General features: G+C 44.4%; 1 protein-coding gene across 1 annotated transcript in view; it reads right to left on the minus strand.

Moving 5' to 3' along the window:
- Positions 1–6,897, minus strand: part of LOC104300150 (pre-mRNA 3'-end-processing factor FIP1-like) — a 29,720-nt gene extending 22,823 nt beyond the window's left edge. Inside the window, exons 1-4 of the mRNA XM_054169374.1 lie at positions 6,739–6,897; positions 5,849–5,888; positions 1,785–1,869; positions 285–391 (exon numbers count right to left, since the gene is read on the minus strand). Coding sequence (XP_054025349.1) covers positions 285–391; positions 1,785–1,869; positions 5,849–5,888; positions 6,739–6,832 — 326 coding nt within the window. The 5' untranslated portion in view covers positions 6,833–6,897. The remainder of the gene's footprint in view (positions 1–284; positions 392–1,784; positions 1,870–5,848; positions 5,889–6,738) is intronic.
- Between the last annotated feature and the right edge of the window lie 5,986 nt (positions 6,898–12,883).

Raw genomic sequence — 12,883 nt, forward strand, 5'->3', positions numbered from 1 at the left:
TGATGAGTTACATGTAACCTCCTACCTTTCATTCTGCCTGATGAAACACAGTAATCACACGATTCATTTTCCAACAGCAGCCCCATGAATTATCCCTCCTATTTTACAGATGAATTCTCCAACGAGCAGGACAGAGCTGCCCATCAGCTTCTAATCCCATCCCAGTGTTCCGACCATTGCTCCACTGTTTCCCAGAAGACAGCTCTCATTGCTGCTTCCAAGCCCAGCTGACACTCCAGAGGTACGGCAGATGAGAAGCCAAGCCCACAGTCAGCCATACGTACATGTACGATGGTGCTCCCGTTTTAATGTTGCCAATTGTAACTTTGACGTCATCGTCATCGCTGTCGCTATCACTGTCGTCTTCATCATCTTCACCACTGGGAAGGGCCTAGCAACAATAAAAGCTCCTGAGTATGTAAAATTGGAGCTCATTAATACATAAAAGTGATGAATTTCCCTCTAACGTTACAACGTTTGAATGATGGAGGACTATGAGAAAGAACGATTGTGATAACGAGACATAACTTCTACTGCACTCCATGGCCACACAGCTCTAGAGGCAAAAGCCATGGTGGCAACCAGTCTTCAATGGAAATGGACAAGTGCCCACAAAGAAACTCCTGTGTACTTTAAAGAAGTGACTTTACAATAGAATTTTGGTAAGATTTCTGAAGGTTGGGAAGGGTTTAGCTCAGTTCTAAGAATTTCTCCATAGAATTATTTAGGCTGGAAAAGATCATTGATTCCAACCATTAACTCCACACTACCAAGCATCACATCTTTGCAACTTTTAAACCCCTCCAGGAATGGGGACTCCACCAGTGCCCCAGGCAGCCTGGTCCAAGGCTTGACAATCCTTCTGGCAAAGACATTTTTTCCTAATGTCCAATCTAAACCTCCCTCGGTGCAACCTGAGGCAGTTTTCTCTTGTTCTGTCACTTGTTACTTGGCAAAAGAGATCAACCCCCATCTGGCTAGAACCTCCTTTCAGGGAGTTGTGGGGAGCCAGAAGGTCTCCCCTCAGCCTACTTTTCTCCAGGCTGAACAACCCGAGTTCCCTTAGCTGCTCCTCACAAGACTTGTGCTCCGAACCCTTCAACAGCTTCACTGCCCTTCTCTGGACCTGCTCCAGCCCCTCAATGAGTGAGGGGCCCAAAACTGAATTCGGGATTTAAGGTGCAACCTCATCAGTCATGTCTCACAGTTCCTCTCCCTTACTCTCTTTTAAAGAGCTGGAGCTTTTCTGATACATCTCTTTCCATGGTCCATGGGGAAGTACACCACCCCCAAAATACATTCACCCAACAACTTCGGAGCAAATAAAACTTATGTGGCAGGAAGCTGCAGAAGCAAATCTCCTCCTACTCTTTCAACATTGAGCCACTAGACTGCACTCTTGAGAGGTCTGAGCCTGAACCAAAACTGATTCCCAGCACTTTGGGCTATCCCAGTGTTTCCCATACTTTACTGACCTTCAAGAAGTCATACTAAATACTGAGCTGGAAGTAACATCACATTCTGCTTTTCCTGCCAGACTGCAGCATCAGAAGCTCTCATCAGCCTCTTCAGTGGGCACAGAAGAGGGTTCACTGCCCACTACAAGAGGTAAACTGAGAAGAGAGGCTTGTGGCTGTAGCTAGGATTGGCAATTGACCATCAGCACACTCCTAAGGACACATGTAACATGTTAGTAGCAGCATCTTTACACTTACATCGTTTCATCCATGGGCACTGAGAAGCACAAAAATAACTAGGTCTACCATTTGCAGTGGAACACGTACATGTTGTGACATCTCTCGGTCTTCAGTGCTGACAGGCCGGTTCTCCTGAGGAGCATCTTGCAGAGCATGAGAGGATTCTGTGTGTCTAGTAAAGGTGACAGGTAATAGAAAGTGGGTAAGCCAAATCTAGAGGTCCACCTATAAACATTCCTAGAGCATTCATTCAGGGGACTGTCATATAATAGCTTCCTTCACATAGCGTGCTTATTCTGATGCAGTTAGTTCAAATAGACAACAAAAATTCGAATCGTAGAATCATTATGGTTGGAAGAGACCTTTAAGGTCATCAATTTCAACCATTAATCATCCCTGTCTGGCTTTGCTTTTGTTGAAATAGCCACTGTAGAGCTCCTGAAAATCTAACAGCATGGCTTCCCAGCCAAACACCATTTAACAACTGATGTGTAAGTGGCAGCTCTAAGAGCTGTCAGCTTTGGTTCAGCACAATCATGACTAACAGGACTGAAACCCTAATAAGTCAAACTTCACCTTGTCCTTAAGGATGCTGGTAATTATCACAGAATCCCAGCATGGCAGAGTTGGAAAGGACCTCTGGAGCTCAATCAGTCCAAAGCCCCTGCTAAAGCAGGGTCACCCACAGCAGCTCGGTCAGAATCACAGTGGCCAAGTGGGTTTGGAATCTCTCCAGAGAAAGAGACTCCACAACCTCTCTGGACAGCCTGCACCAGGCTCTAGCACTCTCACAGCAAAAAAGTTTCTCCTCATGTTCAGAAGAAACCCCCTGGGTTCCAGTTTGTGCCCCTTGCCTCTTGTCCTGTCACTTAACACAGTTTGGCCCCATCCTCTAGTTCTTAAAAAGCATTGAGAAGATCCCCTGTCAGGCTGCTCTTCATCAGGCTAAATACATATATTTAGTAAGCAGCAAGGGCACCTGCCCCATAGAAACTAAAAGTTATTCTAGTGTTCCTACAAACAGCTTACATTAAAGAGTAGTTACAATTCAAAGAAGACAAGTAATTATCCACCTAATCTCATTCATTACAAATTAGTTGTGATGCAACAACAGCCAGGTTGAGATTTAATCATAGAATCATAGAATCAATAAGGTTAGAAGAGACTTCAAAGATCAAGGATTTACCTGCAGTTAAAGAGCTCATATGAACATTAACATTATTTACTACATTAGCCAAGTAAGGAAAGTCAAACTGATTTACATGTGCTAGGAAAAGAGTATACTAAGTGTTACAGAACTAAAACGCAAAGAGAAAGAAATTTTCTTTAATATCATTGGGAAAATCAAAATCACTTTGGCTTTTCAAGAGACAATTAAAATAGCCCAGGAAACCAAATTCTCCTCCAGTGCTTTGTGGAGATATTGCTATTAATTTAAGCCCTCACATCAGATAATAAATATACATAGAAAAACCACAGGTAACACCTAACAGACTCCAGATCAGATTAAATTAATTTCAGAAATGGCAGGAATGGAGACACCAAACAAGCCAGAAGATCACACTAACACAACTCAGAAAGCAGTTACCAGGCATAAAATAGAATAGAACAGAATACAATAGTATAAACCAGGTTGGAAGAGACCTTTGAGATCAAGTCCAACCTATCACCCAACACTCTTTAATCAACTAAACCATGGCACCAAGCACCCCAACCAGTTTCTTCCTAAATACCACCAGCGATGGTGACTTCACCACCTCCCTGGGCAGCCCATTCCAATGGGCAATCTCTCTTTCTGTGAAGAACTTCTTCCTAACATCCAGCCTAAACCTTCCCTGATGCAGCTTGAGATTGTGTCTTCTTGTTCTGGTGCTGGTTGCCTGGGAGAACAGATCAACCCCCCACCTGGCTATGACCTCCCTTCAGGTAGTTGTAGAGAGCAATAAGGTCTCCTCTGAGCCTCCTCTTCTCCAGGCTAAACAATCCCAGCTCCCTCAGCCTCTCCTCACAGGGCTTGTGCTCTAAACCCCTCCCCAGCTTTGTTGCCCTTCTCTGGACATGTTTCAGCAACTCAAAATCCTTCTTAAACTGAGGGGCCCAGAACTGGACACAGTACTCAAGGTGTGGCCTAACCAGTGCTGAGTACAGGGATAAAAGCAAACCAAAAACTTGACAGTTACTGAATCTCCCATGTTAGAAAGGAGCCATATCAAATTCAACACTCAAGCCAAAAACAAGAAGGGATGAAGATTCAGCAGCTAACCAAGGAAGCACAGGCCCATTTTGACCAAGTTCCTGAGGTGACCAGCTGAAGACACTTTGTATTATAGAAGTAGCCAAGATGTCTTAAGGGAAAATCAGCCTCTGAGAGCATTTCAGAGTTGTGGATGTCAGCTATTATATGAAGGCCAAAAGATGTACCACTGGAGAAAAGCTCCTAAACAGCTCCAAAATCTTTTGCATTCTGTTTGCCAAATCCAAGCAGCTTATGGCATTGACCTCAACCCTGGAGTTTCAAGAATCCAAGATGACTGAATTAAGGCAGTTACAAGTACTACCTTCAGCTTCAAGTCACATGAAGTTATCTGTGGGTGTGCATTAAAATTTATGAATCTAAGCTCAAATAAACATTTGCTATGGCACAGTCTTTCCCTAACCTGTTTGCTGCCCAAAAATGAACAATCTGATAGGTGCACAGCCATTATCTGCACACAAAAAAAGGTTTTGATGTCCCCAGAAGGTCACCACAAACCTGTGCATTGCAGAGATGACAGCATCCTAGTGGTATTTAATGCATCCTTTAGGCTAAGAAATGGGAATGGGTGCTGCATCCTGCACTGCGCTGATTGCTGCTTCATTGGTAGAGACGAGCACTCCAGACAAGCCAGCAACACAACCCTGGAGCTGCAGCCCTCAACAGCATAGCAAACAAAGAGTCATTTTTCTTAAAACACCCCACAGCTCTTCATTTAGGAAGAGACTCATTGTGCAACAAAGGAAAGGAAAAAAAAAAGAGGAGGAGAAAAAAGGAGCAAAATCAGAAAGGGAGCTTTAGTATGGCCACTAATGTTTTTCCTTCATATATGTTGCAGTTAGCAGAAACAGTTGTTGGAAATTCAGATCTTTAATCCTGTTTGTAATGTAAAACTACATTCAGATGAAGGTGATGAAGGAGCAAAAGATTTATGCAAGTTAGCATTTAATTTCCACCTAAAATAAAAGTTGTTCCTTCTCACAAAGCCCAGCTGAAGTTTTTAGGCAACAATTTACCGAGTCTGCCTAAAACTTGGTTGTGAACAAGTCTGTATATTGCCTATGCCTGTGATACTTACTGCAGAATCATGACAGCATCTGTAAAAATGTCAGAAATTCCAGTTACCTAATTAACAATGATCTCAAAGGATGATAAATACCAAAGTGAACTTTTGAGAGTATGCAGCACAGACGTCCAGTGAAGATGAAGTCTCTTGAAAACCATGTTATGTTTGAAAATGGCAAACAGATAACATTTGTGTTGAGATAAAACTATGCTGATGCAAAACTGCTACAAATACAATGGAGTTACAGCTAAGGGCAGATAACACTTTCCATAAACAAGAAAGCTAAACCGACCACTGAGATCGCAGAATCACAGACACATTCGGGTTGGAAAAGACCCTCAGGATCACTAAGTCCCACTGATAGCTGTCCCCAGGTCTCACTCAAACCACATACTTCATACATCTCATGTAATCTATTGATCTAATCATGTCCAGATTTTACCTAGGCTCAAAAGTTTTTAGCTTCTCCACACAAAACCATGGGCCACTTTCAGCCATGCCAGGCCAGCACAATGGCCAATCCTCAAGGCACCATTTTTCCCAGGGAACTAAACAGGAAAACAGATCTGATTTAAAACTAATTTGGGACAAAAAAAGAGAGAAAAGTTATTTTTAAGTCAAATCAGTTCACTGATCCAGTTCACCTTCCAACTCCTTAAATGATGGCCTAGCCCAAGAGTGGCAGCTAGGGATGATCCCATGGGATAGGAAGAGGACAGGCTGCTCTTTCTGGAAACAGCATTGGTCTGAAGCATTCCTAAAACTATGTTCACTGTGGCTTGACCTTTACAAAATGTATTGTTTTAATGAATAAAAAGCCTCTGGACTCACCCAGAAATTGGTCCATCTTCTTGCTTACCGGTGGTGTCATCTGCAAAAAAACCCAAAACAAAAAATATCATTCAAGTAAAAGAAAAGCAGCTAAATTTAAGCACAAAAATACACCATAGATACAGAAATACCTTGTTACTGCCAAGGCACCCAAATGTTCTCTTTTCAAAGTGCAACTAGAAATGGAGAAACTAAAAAATAAACCAACTGAAAAATAAGCCAACAAACAAAACCTATCTGCAGCAGTGAAATCTTACACCACCAAGACAAAATTCAACATGTGAAGTCTCAGAACAGGGGTAAAACCAAATATCACAGATGGGACTGAAGTCAGCTCTGAAGGTCTTTATAGAGACTTTTAACATTTCAGGGAAGAGAAAATGTGAAAGCACTCGTGTGGAAAAATCTATGAGGAGAACAAAGGCATTTGAATAAAGCCCTATGTCTTTTCCTAGGGATACAGAAACACATCAGTCCCCTCCTAGCCCTGAGGTTCATCTTCATCAATCAGATTAGCAAAATTTGGACGAATAGTAAACCGAAACTGTACTAAAGCATCACATTAACGTCTTTGCATCACAGTGTGAAGTGTTTAACGGACAATAACCCGTCCCCATCCCCAGAAACAAGCAGCCAAAGCGCCTGCCCCGTAAAGGGAAGCGGCCGGCCCCCTCCCGAGCCGGGGCAGGGGCGTGACACCCCGCCGCGGCCGGGTGACACCGCCCGGGCCCCGCACACCAGGGGCAGACGGAGCCACCCCAATGCTACCATCCTAGGGACGGCCCGTGAGGCGGGGCCGGGGGAAACTGCTGGGTGCTTTGCATTATCCCCCCCTTCCCCTGCCTCCCGGGGCGAGGCCTGGCTGTGCGACCGGGGGCGGCGGTACCTACCCCCATAGAGCCAGTGCTCCTCGTCCTCCTCCGCCTCCAGCGGCGCCGCGCCCGGCACGGAGCCAGCCGCCGGCGGCTCCAGCTCGGTGGCCATAGCCGCTGAGGGGAGTGGGGCACCTCGGACCGCCCGCCCGCAGCAGGAGGTGAAGGAGGAGGAGGAGGAGGAGGAGGAGGAGGAGAAGCGGCGGCGGGCGCCGGGGCCCCGCTAGGGTCCCGCCGGGGCCTGAGGCGAGGCGCGCATCCGCTGCGGTCGGGACGGGGCGGGGATTTCCGCAGGCGCCGGGCCGCGCCGAGAAACGCCGGGCTTAACGCGCCGCCATTGCTCTTTCTTTGGCTCCGGCGGGCGGGGAAGGGGCAGAGGGAGGTGCGGAGGAGGGCGAGACCCCCCGGCGCGGGCGCGCAGGCCACCGCCGGGCCTTAGCGCCGCCCGCTCGCCCTCACAAAAGGCACCGGGCCCTGGGCGAGCGCGGCGGCGGCGCATGCGCGGCGGGACGGCGCAGGCGCTGAGGGGAGCGCTGGCGCTTCAGGCGGGCGGGAAGCGCAGCAGCGCGGCAGCCTCGGCTGCGCCTCGCCGGAGGGTCTCGGTCCCCTTCTCCAGCCTGCGCCACACGGGAATGTACGGCTGCCGCACCGTAGTGCGGCCCGCTAAGAGCGACTAAGGTGGGCACAGGGGACGCTTCTCCCTTGTCACAACATACCGCAGCCAGCTGACCAAGGAGGTTTCCATCTCCCCCTGAGACTCGAGCCTTACCCAAAGAGCCCAACATCAGTTTAACCGCACTGGGTTTCAGTAACACACAAATTACTTTCATTTTTACGTCACCAATCTGCCAAGATCTGTTGTGGAGGGCTGCAGCCATGCCCTTACAGGACGCTGCAGGCTTGACTGAAGAGCTACTTCGCAAGCAGAGCCAAGCACCTGTGCTTTACAGTGGAAATGTCACATTTCCATATAATAACACTTTCTTCAGCCTTTTACAATGATTCTGACAAGATCAAGACTGGACATGTGAAGTGAGATCAGCATAGAGTGAGTAAGAGCACAAAAAGCCATTGTGGCTCTTGAGCCATGGGCTCTCGCGGGCTTCCCAGAAGGAGCTCCCCAAGGGGTTTGGAAAACTCAGAATTCCCAGAGATTTTTGCCTCAAGTCACTTCCAAATCATGCTGCTATTTGTGTTCATTCCACAATTCCTAACAGCTGTTCTCTCAATACAGTGTTACAAAAATCTTGGCACCATGAAAGGATTTGGTACTTTCTGGGTGGGATTTACATGGCTACAGATTTTACTATCCAATAGACTTACCACTTCAAGGTCAAAGCAGATTTATCTTTGATGACTGATGAAATGTGCAGGTACCTAGGAAACGACTGCAGAATTAAAGTCCATGAGCTGCCCTGCGCTGCTGAGAGGCACTGTATCACTGTGGTTTCTTCAACTGTTCCCATTATTAATTGGGCACTTTGAGCTGTTTTATTCACTCAGCCTTAGGGCTACTGTTTGCAGACAGTACTAATAGACCATATTCTGCAAGTCATAAGGCTTCAAAGCATCTCAAATTGGGCACCCACCACAACCGCTGGGCATGTTAGAGCATTGTCTACACTGCTGCCCAAAGGAGAACTCCTTTTTACGTTGTTGCCCTATTCAGGCATCTCATTGTCATCAACGTCCCAAGGATATCCCTTGTAGACATTGTCTGGAGAACCTGTAATTTTCAAATTACCCATTTAGGCTTCCACATCACATAATTTACACTAAATACAGAGCACTCACCACCTCTTCTTTAATAGAAGCCTTTTAATTTAACTATAAATTCTTTTTAGTCTGAGACCTACTCCCAAATCCTCCTCCCAATTTATTAAAGTTTTGGATATCCCCTGTGAACCAGAGTGTTCTTACAAAGTCATTTTTTCCTAGCAGAAGTCACAGGTCATATTTATTAGTGGATATAGAAATCTATTTCCTGCAGAACTTTGAATTTACGGTACCAAAAAAAGGCTACTGGGGATCACAATATGGTTTACATAAAGGATGTGAAAGAAAAGGTGGAGTATATGAAAAGAATAATCCTCTGAACAGATCCAGTGTCTACAGAAAATGCAGAAAAATCAGTGGTGTAACCTAGACAAACTACAAGGAAATTTACATCAGGGCTTTTAAGATGGTGACACACAGAATTCAGGCCTCTGTCTTGGAACTAATAGTTTTAGTAAAAACCATTTTTGTTGACTTTGTAGATAGAGTCTGTCAGTGACAAAGATTATTTTTTCCTCACAGGAGGAATGGGAGCATACAGACGAGGATATAGAGGACTGGGAAGACCACTGTAAGTATCAAGAAATTCCAGTCTAAAGTGTAAAATGATGAGACTGGGCTGTTTGGACCAGTAACAAGTGTCTGTTGGGAGCTTGCATAAACTAGAAGTCACTGAAAAGTCCCAAATTTATTGCAGAATGGCTGGGAATCAGAAATGGCTATGAATACAGCCACCATTAAGGAGACAGACATGAACCTTTAAATGTGAAGGCTATGATTATTTTCAGAGAAGAGATGGAACTCTCTCATGGAAATACCTGAGCCATTCTCTGCAGTAACTCATTGAATTTGTTTGAGTAAGGGTGGCAAGAACCAAACTGGACTAGCTGCAAGCAAATGCAAATAGGATGATCCAAACCAGAGAACTTTGCTTTTGAGAGAAGAGTAACATTTTGTTTTGTCCAGCAAATAAAGACTAAAAGGTGTCAGTCTCTATAAGCTTAACTACAAAATATAAACTCAGCTGGAACACTTCAACTCTGTGCTGAACAATACTGACATGACACACAGCATGGCAAATAGACTGGCACAGACCTTACAGAAAGCCTCACTACCAAACAGTTCTGAAACTGCCTTCTGATAGCAGAAGTTGAAGCCAAATCCAAGTACTTTTCAAGTGGACCTAGTAGTCTAGGCATTACATCTCAAACTCAAACAGGGGACTGACATCACGACTCAACCCAACATTCCTACACATGGTGTTAACACCACAGCCAACATTCTTCGTGTTTCTCATACAACGTTCAGCAGCAGTTCCATGCTTGTGGATGTCAACCCAGATGCTCCCTGGTTTGTCCAAAACAACTGAGGACACCAACTTTCAACAAAACCACTGCACATGCCCATTCTAGCAATGCAGCATTTCCCCCTTGGAGATAAGCCAAAGGCTTTAAGTCCTGCTTTCACAGCTACAAAGTTAACACACACACACAAAAGGCTGCATTGTGCAATGTTCACAATCCTGTAAGCCTATGATTTATGTCACACTAACATGCTGTCCATGCTCAAGTTTGGCTCCCTTTGAGGTGCAATCACAAAAGCAGGTTTACTTCTGTGTTGCTTGGAGAGAAAAGCTGCAAGAGACTCCTACAATAGGTCACAGAATCACAGAACTGTTTTGGTTGGGAAAGACCGTAAGACCATTGAGTCCGACCATCCTCTAACTCTACCAAGTCTGGTGCTAAACCACATCTGTCAGCTCTGCATCACTGAATCTTTTAAACACCTCCAGGGATGGACATTCAACCACCTCCCTAGGCAGCCTGTGCCAGTGTTTGAGAACCCTTTCATTGAAGGGGTTTCTTCTAATATCCAACCTAAACCTCCTCTGGTGCAGCTTGAGGCCATTTCCTCTTGTCCTGTCACTTGTTAAGTAGGGAGAAGAGACCAACACTCACTCTGCTCCAACTTCCTTTCAGGGAGTTGTACAGTGGCAAGTCCTTTAAACAAAAGGCTGGTAAGCCAACCAATTATCTGGAAAGATGAAGTGCAATCATTCCCCAGTTCTCTTTTCTGGAAAGCCTTCCTAAGCTTTCCAAATCTTGTTCTTTAAATCAAGCAAACCATACAGTCTCAACACAAGCACCTGATCTGGCTGTATCAGAAACCTGTCTCAGTTAAAAACCCACCACTCACCATTCCACCCACAGCTGATCAGCACCCTACTCCTACAGGGAGAGACACAGAAGATGATTTCCTTTTCCCATAAGTACATCGCACTATTCAAAGGTTTTCATCTTTCAATGTAATTAAATCAAAACATCTCAAAGTGATTATGCATCTCTGACATCCAGCTCCTTTCAATGGCACAAGCCAGTGCAGTAACTTGTAGAAAGTGAGCTCAGTTAGAATTTTGTTTTCCTTTCAAACCCCCGAGCTCTCAAGATGTGAGGTCCTGTTAAAAAAAAAACCCAAGTGGCTGTTCGCTTGTAAACACAATAAAAATGTTAAGAACACAAGAAGTTTCACACAGTTTAAACAAAACCACTTGTCTTACGCGGTGCAAGTCCTGTGACACCACAAGTGAAAACCAAAATGGCAGAAGAATCACAGAATATTATTAAAATGATAAATAATTTACACTGAATATCAGTATCTTTGACATTTTTTATTGCTCCAATGGTAATGTGTAGACAAGGAAATGTAGTAAACTGTCATGTGAGACGAGAACAAACATTTATATGTGGTTTTGCACATGAAGTTTTGTACCTGTCAAGGAAAGAACAGGAATTTATTTATCAGGACCACACCAAATTTAGTAAAAGTGTTTTCCTCTTTTAAAATCACCCATTTACAACTGAATCCACAATTCCTAGACTTGTCTGTGCATGTTTTGGAACAGTTTTTGTTTTCCTCCTCCTATGGTAAAGCAATTTCACAGAGCCAGGTGAGGAACTGGCATGTAAGAGCTTTGATGCTCTGCCACTATTTAAAACTTCAATACTCTTAGATACAAAACTTAGCAGATACAAACCCAAATATTCCCAGATAAAAAACTAGAAGGGAAAGTTAGTGTCAACAGGTTTATATGAAAAATAAACATAGATTTGGTACAGTAACTGCTTTTAAATCTGCTGCAAGCTCACACTCCTGATAGTCACTAGTTCCCTTCTCTCCTTATTCTCTGCACAGCATTTTCTCTTTAGTTGGAACCAGTCAAGGCACTTTCTTTACCACTTCCACTACACTTTGCTAACATTAATCTCTGTTGTATTGCCACAGATTCTTTCCCCACTTAACAACCAAGCTCCACAAATAGGTTTACCAATTCATGCTGACTTCCTGTCAAAAATAACATTTTCAGTCTTGCAAGATACATTTTCCTGCTGGATGTGTTTATATTAAAGCAAAGGATAGCCCTGGCATTAAAAAAAGAACCTGTAGGCAGAACAGAAGGACAGGAGTTCACAGCATTACTTAGAGCTGCTTTCATCATTACATGAGCTATGGAACCTGTCTTTCAGATGCAAATATAATACTGGTGCTGGTTTTGCATTTTAATGCAAACTTATCTACTTAATAAAACATAGTGCTTACTGTAAATGGCAGTTTGGGCTCTCATACTCTTCATGGCCACTCATTTAAATGTCTGTTAGAACACAACAAAAAGAGACCCTTCCATGGTATGAAGGCTACAATCAACAATCATGCATAAAGTTAATGTATAGAATTTACACACTTAAAATGTAAACTTTATTCTGTGCTTAAGTGCCTTGTGATGCCCGGGAGAGACCCAGGGGCAGACAATCTGTTGAGGGGTAGAGCAGCCTCTGGCACTGGACAAGGCCAGACCCACAGGAAGGGGACAAAGGGATGAGGGCGAGAGCGCACAGCTGAGGTCTTGTTCTGCCTTGGATCTCTGGTCCTGTGCAGAACGAGGCAGACAGGGAGCAGCCCAGATGGACTGGGAGCTCCAGCAGATCAGGATGTCCTCTCAGCACTTCACAGAAACAACACAAATCAGACATTTTGAACTGCATACCATGAAGTCAGCACAGCCTGAAGATGATTTCTATTAGCAGCCAGATTGAAGACTGCTCAGCATTCACTGCTGACAGTTCTGAGACCTCTCATTGGGCTTGTCTGTTCTCCCAGTTGGAAAACAACATCTTGAAAATAGTCACATGAAGAAGAAAATAAGAACCTGCTGAGATTTTTTTGAGTTTCTTACACACAAAGAAAATTACTATCAAAGTTCTTGCACACCAGTAAGAAACTTCCATTGCTGCGTTAAGCTAAACTCCTTTCACACCAGAAACTTATTTGCAAGGGAAATACAATCCATAGAGTTGGGTGTGCTGTTTCAGTTTTGGTGTGCACTGTAATT

Source organism: Dryobates pubescens, chromosome 18 (genome assembly GCF_014839835.1).
Source record: "Dryobates pubescens isolate bDryPub1 chromosome 18, bDryPub1.pri, whole genome shotgun sequence".
Taxonomy (NCBI): Eukaryota; Metazoa; Chordata; class Aves; order Piciformes; family Picidae; genus Dryobates; species Dryobates pubescens.